Source organism: Leptonychotes weddellii, chromosome 11 (genome assembly GCF_054177405.1).
Source record: "Leptonychotes weddellii isolate Sample4059 chromosome 11, ASM5417740v2, whole genome shotgun sequence".
Taxonomy (NCBI): Eukaryota; Metazoa; Chordata; class Mammalia; order Carnivora; family Phocidae; genus Leptonychotes; species Leptonychotes weddellii.
Genome location: NC_138379.1, coordinates 87,805,962 through 87,815,961, shown reverse-complemented (window position 1 = coordinate 87,815,961; position 10,000 = coordinate 87,805,962). Strand labels below are relative to the sequence as shown.

Below are 10,000 nucleotides of genomic sequence, written 5' to 3'. Positions count from 1 at the left end.
GTATCTCATTGAGGTTTTGATTTGGATTTCCCTGATGCCGAGCGATATTGAGCACTTTTTCATGTGTCTGTTGGCCATTTGGATGTCTTCTTTGCAGAAATGTCTGTTCATGTCTTCTGCCCATTTCTTGATTGGATTCTTTGTTCTTTGGGTGTTGAGTTTGATGAGTTCTTTATAGATTTTGGATACTAGCCCTTTATCTGATATGTCATTTGCAAATATCTTCTCCTATTCCTGACAAGGATATTCTTAATATTGTGTTAAAGTGCCTTTATGAGAATACTATCATCCAGCTTTTTAACTATTAAAAACATGTGTGATCTTAAAATTGTCATCCTCCATTAAAGATCAATTCATTCTTGAGTTACAAACAAGAGCACCTTCTCTCTCATTAGTTATATAAAACTTTATACCTTTCAAAGCAGTTTTATGTACATATTGTCTCATTTGATCCTACCAGCAATCCTGTAGAATAGGTAAGCATGTGTATTGTTTTTGGTAGCATACATATTTTTAGTCACATTTTGTATTTAAGGAGAGAATAAACTATATGCCCCAAGTCATGAAGCTATTTGTAGTGGCAGATCTGGGATCAGATTCTAGATCTCCTAAGTAAATTTCCATAAACACCTCTCTATGATCAGATCCCCATTAGTTACCAAGTCAGAGATTTATTTTGTGATCATTGATGGTCATAGTGATGGTGACGGTGATGGTGATGGTGGCCATCCAGACCCCAGAATCAGTCACACCCCAGCTCCCACAGACCCCAGGGAATGCTCAGTTCTCTCTCTTCCTCTGACAGCAGCATCGGACACATCCACTCACTTCCTCCTCTTCAGTACAGTCTTTACTTGGCTCCCAGGACACCAGCATCCTCTGGTTTTCTCCTACCTGTTTGGCTGTTCCTTCACAGTCTCCTTTGCTGATCCCACCTCTTCTCCCGGGCCTCTTTGTGTAGGAGGGCCAGCGTTCAGTCTTGTCCTCTTCTTTTCTCTGGCTATATCCGCTCCCCTTGGGGATCTCATCCCATCTACTAGCTTAAACCCTATCTGTATGTCAAGGACCCTCAAATTTTTATCTCCAGCCCCACCAACTCTCTAACTGAACCCATGTCCTCAACTGCTTATAGCCACCTCCATTTGTAGGTCTAAGAAGCATCTCAAACTCAACATGCCCCAACCATCCTCTGTCCAAACCTCCTCTACTCAAAACCTTCCCCATCTCAGTTGATGGCAACAGTTTCTTCTGTTTTTTCAAGCCAAAATCTTCCTGGAAACCTCTCTGTTGCAAACACCCCATAACCAATCCATCAGGAAATCCTATTGCTCTATTTTCAGAAGAGATCCATAATATGACCACGTCTCATTGCCTACAGTGCTCAAAGCCTTGTGCGAGTGCGCATCATCCCACCTGGATTCCTGTAATACTTACTAACTGGTCCCCAATTCCAACCTTGCCTCTCCTCAGTCTGTTCTCAGCACAATGGTCACAGTGATCCTTGTCAAATGAAAATGGATCAGTTCAAACTCCTGCTGTGGCTCCTCATCTCACTTAGAGTCAAAGCCAAGGAAGCCAAGTCCCCTTGTCTCCCACCCCTTCACCTGCCACTCTTCCCCTTGGTCACTCGTCTCCAACCATGCTTTCCTCCTTGCTGGTCTTCAGACACACCCGCTGCACTCCCCTCTGCCTGCAACGGCAATGGTTCTCAACCAGGAGCAATTTTATCTCCCACAGGACATGTGGCAACGTCTGCAGACATTTTTGATTATCCTATGCCTTGGAGAGGGCTGCTACTGTTAACTAATGGATAGAAGCCAGGGATGCCACTAAACAGCCCACAGTGTATAGGACAGCCCCCACAACAAAATACTATCCACCCCAGAATGTCAGTGGTGCTGAGATTGAGAAACCCCGGGCTAAGGAGTTAGAGCATGCACAACTCCCTTACCTCCTCCATGTCTTTGTTGAAATGTCACCTCCTCCCTGAGGCCTGCTCTGACTCGCCCATCTCATTCGCAACCCTCTTTTCTCCTGTTCATCAGCTTTTCCTTACTCTGCTCTACTTTTCTTTCTCCCATATGACTTCCTAATATACTACATAATTTACTCACTTAGGCTTGTTTATTACTTTTCCTCTCTGATAGAACATCAGCTCCATGAGGTCAGAGATGTTTGTCTGCTTTGTTTCCTGAGGTAACCCCCATGCCAGGCTTGTAAGGAGGCTTTCAGTATATTTACCATATTAATGAACAGGTTTGTAAGGACCCTGATGCTCTTATATACTGAAATATTCCAGTCTACCAGAGGTAACTACAAGGCAGGTCAGAGGAAACATTTATTACTTACTTGCCATGTGCCAGGTCTTCTGCTGGGAGTTCTACATGCATCATCTCATTTAATCTGCCCTATGCCCTTATAAGCTAGATGCTACTTTTATTCCTAATTTACAGATGAAAAAACTGATGCTTAGAAGTGTTAAAAACTTGCCCAAGACAGAGGTTGCTGTGGAGCTGGAACGCTAGTCCTCTGTCAACCACCATCTATGGAGAGGTCTTGCTTTTATTTTAAAGACAGAATTGTATGTACTCTGCTCAGGTCCAGTCTAAGAAGATCCAGGAGTACTTAAGAGAAATGGGAGCAAAGGTATTAACTCTGTCCTCCACACTCTCCACAGTATATAAAGAGAAACACGGATCTTCTCCTCTTCACCAATATGGAACATTTTCTAAAATCCCTCCTCACGGCAGAACAACAGATCCCAAGAAAAGCAAGAGATCAGCATGGGGACGAAGAGAAGGTGAGATGCCCTTATGATCTACGGCATTAAGACTGTCCTTTGCTATACACCTTGAAACATTTTATCATGTGTTTGGAGCCACCTTTGTAATTGAACATGTCAGCAGAACAAAGGATTGGAAATCAATGGTGGTAAGAAAAGCTACATCATCTGTCACTTTATTTAAGAGTTTTCCCAGTACGGGAGATGGTAGATCTTAGATCTCAGAGTTAGAAAGGAAGAGATCACAGTTTATCTCTCTGCCTTCAGGCAGGTAAAGCATTAATTAATCCCAGAGAGTGGGAACTGAGACTCAGACTAGCCCCCGTCCACCCAGCTGGAAGAGGGCAAGAAGTAACTAGAACTGGGTCCCTTGCCTTCTCATTCAGGGTTTCTTTCATTATGATACCTGCTGCTGTTGTATAAAAGGTTGTTTGTTTTTTATCATAAGCATTAAAATGTTATATCTTTAGGGGCACCTGGCTGGCTTAGTCAGTAGAGCATGTAATTCTTGACCTCAGGGTCGGGAGTTCAAGCCCCATGTTGGTCATGTAGCCTACTTAAAAAAAAAAAAAAAGTTATATTTTTAAAAACCAACAAATATTTTGGTTCCAAATGACCGACACTAATATTTTGTAAGGTATATGTATAATTAGCAAAGAGAAAAACCCCAAAAACCTTCATTTTTCTCATGCAGAGATGTGACGTTGCATGTCAAGGTCAAGATCAGCAGCTAGCACCCCGGAGAAATAACTGAACACTGACTTCAGCCCTGGGCCCCAGTCCACTTTATGAAAAGTTATCACCCATGTCTGGGGTGAAAACTACCTTTAAAACTTTATTAAAATATAACACAGCTTTTAAAAGTGCACGTATCATAAATGCACTCCTCACAAATCATCCAAAGTGAACATTTCCATATAACCAACATCAAGAAAGACAACTTCACCAGTTCTCCCAGAAGTCCCCCATGTCCCCTCCTTCCGGTCATTGGCCCCCCGAGAATAACCACTATCCTGACTTCAGACATCATCAACTGTTTTTGTTTATTCATGAACTTCACATAAACAGAATCATAAATTATGAATTACTTTATCATTCCTTTTGTTGAGCATCATGTTTGTAGGGTGTATACATATTGTTGCATGTAGTTGTAGTTTGCTGATTGTCTTTGCTATAAAACATTCCATTGTGTGGATATATCAACATTTATTCTTTCCACTACTAATATTAGTGCCTGTGGGTATTTTCTAGTTTGGGGTTATTACAAATAGTCTTGTGCACCTTTTAGTGACTATATGTGGCTGTACCAAATAGATATTACTTAGAACTGGAAATTCTGGGTCTTAAGGGGTGGATAGTTCTCTCCTTAGCAGATACTATCAACGGGACTTCCAAAGTGATTGTATGAATATAGACTGCCACCAGAAGGGAGTAAGGGTTCTGGTCACTCTCCATTTTTATCAACATTTAGAATGTTCCATCTTTTTTATTTTATGCATTCTTCTGGGTACGTGGTTTTAACTTGCACTTTCCTGATGGCCTCTGAAACTGGGCACCGTCCATGTGTTTATACACATTTGAGTGTCTTCTCTTGAGAAGTGCCAGTCAAGTATTTGCTGATTTTTCATTGGATTCCCAATTTAATTGATTTGTAGGAATTCTTTATTCTGCAACTATTTTCCCTCATTCTGTAGATTGTCTTTTTATGAAAATAACTACATATAATATTTCTTTTTCTGCTTCATTTTTTGATCTAGAAAGAAAATGGTGATCTCATTTCAGTCTGCAGTTTAAAAGATGTTAAATATGGAAATACGATATCTAATAAGTAATAAGAGAATTTTTTAAATACCTGTAACATTGATGTGTCAATCACATAAATGTATACCTCAACCTTGGGTGGATATATAACAGAGGTTAATATTTGGCACAGAGGATAACATGCATACAATGGGACTAAGAAATCATTAGATCACATATTTTATTAAAATATTCATTATTTAGAGATACTGAACCTCTTTCTAGAAATGTAAATTTGCATATATTGTCATTTATCAGGCTAATTAACTTATCTGAAATTGTCTGCTACTGAATCACACAAAGTAGTTAGATATATTTGCACAATATTTGGTGATCTGGAATGAGAATTTAGAGATCTGGCAATAAGATACAGGCCATGTGGCCTGCACAGAATTCCCTGTGGAAGCTCTGGTTGGAACACTTCAGAGAAATAAACAGTCATCTGAAACAAGTTTGAGTGCTGATCAGGAGAGACACAACCATCTCATGAATTCAATGGAAGCCAAAACATTTTTCTTCAAATACAAACTTCAAATCAAAAGCCGGCTCAAATGACAAACCCAATGCCAGCAATTCAAGCTGCTTCTCACATGGATAATTCTCTGTATTATACTCCAAGATGAGTAGCAGAAGGGATTTTTCTTTTTTACATAACAATTGTTATTGAGTCTTTCAAGCAAAGCAACAAAGAAAGACTAGTCAAGAAAACTTGACAAACATTGTGTGTGTGGATGATGAATGGTAACTAGCGAATTCAGTATCCACATCATATTCAAAAGTTTTAGCACTATGCATCTTTTGTCATAATGATGAGATGTCCATACTCAACTGAGGATTTCACTCTAAATCCAACCAAAATACTAATGCTCAATTACTTTAGGGAAAATAAATTATAACTAAAAACACTGGACGACTGTGAAGACAAAAAGATTTACAATTCAGGTTTAACAAAGAGTTTTAAATCCAGCCATGAGGAGATCTCAGATTCAATTCACTACACTGCCATCTTACGCAGATGCTGAGTCCTCATTTCTTTGCTGCTAGAGGTTGACCACTTCATCATCTTAAATAATCACTCAGTTTAAAACACTAGCCAACAGGTAAAGTAAGTACCAAATTTGTCAGCCTTAAAACTGTTTCATTAGTTACTAGCTCAATTAAAACTCTCTGCTCCCTTCCTAGCACAGATACCAATAAAATGTAGTTGCCCTAAGAATGGACTATGAGATACCCATTCTCCTGTCTCTTCCATGAACTGGGAATTCATAAACAAAGAACCCCCCAAATCAAAGCAGAGTAACTTCATAAGATTAAAGACGTCTCCAGTACTTTTAGAAGAAGGTAAATCTTAGTTAGATATGATAAATACTGAGTGTGTATCCTCAAGAACTTTAGCTATTCACATAAATTATGAGATGCATTTCCCAAAAAGAAGAGTGAAATTAATTAAGCCAGACACACAAGACTATTTAGAGTCATTAGGCCAAGAGGTGGCAAAGAAAAAGTCATGCAGAAGTTAAAGATCTTTCTTCTGTATCCCTCATTCTCGGCTGAGTGAGGCACCTGCCAAAACATGATCCCATTAGCTTCCTGGCTAACTTCTTGAGCCTTCCATCTGATCCCATTATTAATATACTAACAGCTGCAGGCTTTTGGTAAGCACATGCTCTTTAATGGAAATGCCACAGATTACAAGGCAGAGATCATGATCTCTTTTCTGCTGCATTTTGTGCTGTTATTGCTGTTTCTGTTTAAAATTGTTTTTAAAATTATTCTTTTATTTCAAAAGTGGTACACAGACTTCTGCTTCCAGGAAATGGAGTAGGCATACCTTTCCCTACTCCTTCCACCAAGTAGAACTAAAATTCTTGGACATTATGTGTTAAAACAAGGAGATTCTGAAAGTAGAGAAGAGAATAGACAAGCCAAGGACCTCAATACCCAAGGCAGGAAGTGGTGGTAATTCCAGATATTCTCTTATTCCCTCATGTATTCTAGACTTGGAAATGAAAAAACCAGCAATCCATAAACACCAATGGGCACAGAACCAAAAAGCTCCCCTAAAGCACGCTCTCTAGCAAAAGGACTGAGAAAAGGGCAGCTTAGTGGCACCTGGGTGGCTCAGTCAGTTAAGCAACCAGCTCTTGATTTCAGCTCAGGTCATGATCACAGGGTCGTTGAGACTGAGCCCTGCATAGGGCTCTGCACTCAGCGGGGCATCTGCTTGAGATTCTCTCCCTCTGCCCCTCCCCCCCCAACTCTCTCTCTCAAATAAATAAATCTTAAAAAGTGGGGTGGGACAGCATAGCAAGACAGAAAACCTTTAAACAGTAACTGCTTTACTCCAGCCAAGCATCACAGGAAGAAAAACAACAACAACCCTGGCTCCACCCACATCAGCAAAAGTTGAGTGAGAAGTCTAAACTTCCACCTTGCCAGGCTATATAATTAGGCATCCCAACCTCCTCCTGGGATGTCGTCAGAGAAGACCATGCAGAGAGCTAGGAATCTTCATCTTTTCATCCCTGCAAGGCAGTTACAAATCCTCCTCCTCTTCAGTGTCAGGGCAGACCACGTGGGGAATCCGGACATCTACCAACATATGGTAGTAGAGTCCCCTCCCTACCACCTCCCCGCTCGAGTGGTATCAGCAAAGGCCACGTGGAGAGTCAGGACTTCTCCCACTGCCCGTCGGCAATGAGGCCACCCTCAGCAAAGTGTTCCTGCAAGCCACATGAGGAGCTTGAACTCCCATACCTGCTCAGCAGGTACGAGCAACCCCTTCCTTAGGTAGCGGTGGAGAGCAAGTGGGGAACCTGGACTTTTAGCTACCGCCAGGCAGAAACAAGGCAGCACCACCCCACCCCCCCACCCCCGCTCCCCTCTCCCACCACCAGTGGAATGGTGTCAAAGGAAATCAGCTAAAACAAAGTTTAAATAGGATCCCAAGTCTTATAATGTCACAAAATGTACAGGTTTCAGGCAAAAATCATTTATCATAGTAAGAACCAGAAAGATTTAAAAAAACTGCGTGAAAAAAGGCAATAAACAGGTGCCAACACCGAGATGACAAAGATATTAGAGTTATAGGAAAAAATTTAAAGAAGCCATCACAAAAATGCTTCAACAATTATGGACATGCTTGAGATAAATGAAAAAATGGGAAATCTCAAGAAAAAAAAAACCATAAAGTCACAGAAGAAGAAAGAGAAGACAAAAAAAATCCAATGAACATTTTAGAACCGAAAAATATAAAAGCCAAAATAAAAAGTTCACTCAATGGACTCAACAGTAAAATAGAAGGGACAGAGATGGGGAAAGTCAGTGGATTTTTAGACAGAATGATAGAAATTACCAAATCTGAACAGCAGAGTGGGGAAAAGACAGAAGAAATGAATGTGTAGAGCCGCAGGGACCTGGGACACTGTAACAAATGACCTAGCATTCAAGTCATCAGACTCTCAGGAGGAGAAGACAAAGAGGGCAGGCTATACAAGTACTCAAAGAAAGAATGGCTGAAAACTCCCCAAATTTGGAAAGAAGCATATCTACAGATTCAAGGAGCTGAATGAATCCCAAGCAGGATAAATAAATTAAAAAAAAAATCCACACCAAGACACATCATAATTAAACTTCCAAAAACTAAAAGCAAAGAAAAAAATCTTGAAAGCAGCCAGAAAAAAAAAAAAAAAAAAAGACAGCTATAGAGTTAAAAATGTGAATCACAGCAGATTTCTCATTAGAAGCCATAGAAACTAGGAGAAGAGGCACTACATTTTTCTAGTCCTGAAAGAAAAAAAGGATAAATCCAGAACCCCAAAGTCTGGCACAAACACGGGGAAAGGAGATCACTCATGCATTGCTTGTGGCAATATGAAATGGTACAGCACTCTGTAATACGGTCTGGCAGTTTCTTAAAAAACTAAACACGCAACTACCATACGACCCAGCAATTACTCTCTTAGGCATTTATCCCAGAGAAATAAAAATTTATGCTCACACATTGTGTATATATGAATGTTTATAGCAGTTTTATTCATCATCCCTCAAACTAGAAACAACCCAGTTGTCATTCTTCAACATACAAATGGTTAAACAAATTGTGGTATATCTGTTCCATGGAAGACTACTCAGCCGTATAAGGAACAAAATACAGCTTCGTGCAACAATCTGGATGAATCTCTGGAGAACTAGGCTTTAGTGGAAAAAAAAGCCAATCCCAAAAGGTAGCCTATAGTAGGATTCCATTTATGACATTCTGGAGACGGCAAAATTACAGAAATGGGGGATAAGAATTTAGTGGTTGTCAGGGGGTTGAGGAAGGGCTGGGAGCGGGAGGAAGTGGGTGTGGCCATAAAAGGGGACGATGGAAATGTTCTGTATCCCAACTGCATCGTGTCAGTATCTCTTTGTAATATTATAGTATCGTTTTGCAAAATGTTACCACTGGTGAAAACTAGGTAAAGGGTACACAGGGTCTACCTTTTAAAAGCATGTGAATCAATAGCTCTCTCAAAAAGTTTAATTTTTTAAAGAAGAAAAAAAGTGGTACATACTCATAGAAAATTTCAAAATCCAGATTAGGAAGATCTAATTTGGTTATTATACTTATATTCTAATAGACACAGTATTCATTTATTTGGGGGTTTTTCAACTGTATTGATCACTTTTAATCAAAGCAAGAAATATATAGTTCATTAAATTTTCCCCTATACCCTTGTCTCAGGGCCATATGGGAAGCTTTAAAAAATTACACAGGGCTCTAAAGCTCATGGATGGCTCCCTCTGGGCCAGTCATCAATCGTGGTGGAATTGATTTCTTTTTGAGTCCCCACTTGGAACAATTCGTTTTAATTGTTATGTCTGGTACTGTGTGCACAGAATTTTGATGTCATCCGTGCATCCAAATAAGAATATGGTGACTCATTAGCGAGGTCCATCATGGCATGGATCACGGAAATGGTAATACACATGCCACAGATTTATCCTCTCTGTTGGCTGGAAGTAGTTTTGTTTTTGGTTTAAAAAAAAAAAACAAAACCTCACACACTTCAAGAGACAAGTGTTAATAAAATCCTCTGTGCAAAAGTTCTTAGAAACCCATTCTTCTATCACATCTAAGTATTATGTTGTTTTTACATATAGTAACTATTTTATACAGTTTTCACTTTCTAGTCACACTATACATGGGAATAACTCCTACAGAGAGTTGCTCATTGAAATCCAAAATAACATCATTATGGCACTAAGAAACAGGTAAGAAACGAAGACTAAACAGGACTGAGAATAAAACTGGCAGAAGACTTAAGATAATCATGGTTTAAAAAAATGAAAGATACTAAAGCAATCAGATAAATAGTTATGACAGAAACAAAGAAATGATCCAGCATCTGGAGAGTTGGTATCCCTAAAATGGAT

General features: G+C 39.7%; 1 protein-coding gene across 1 annotated transcript in view; it reads left to right on the top strand.

Annotated features, from left to right (window-relative positions):
* Nucleotides 1-10,000, top strand: part of LOC102741266 (uncharacterized) — a 36,949-nt gene that overhangs the window by 23,048 nt on the left and 3,901 nt on the right. The window contains exon 12 of the mRNA XM_081799518.1: nucleotides 2,678-2,800. Within this exon, the coding sequence (XP_081655644.1) occupies nucleotides 2,678-2,800 (123 nt within the window). The remainder of the gene's footprint in view (nucleotides 1-2,677; nucleotides 2,801-10,000) is intronic.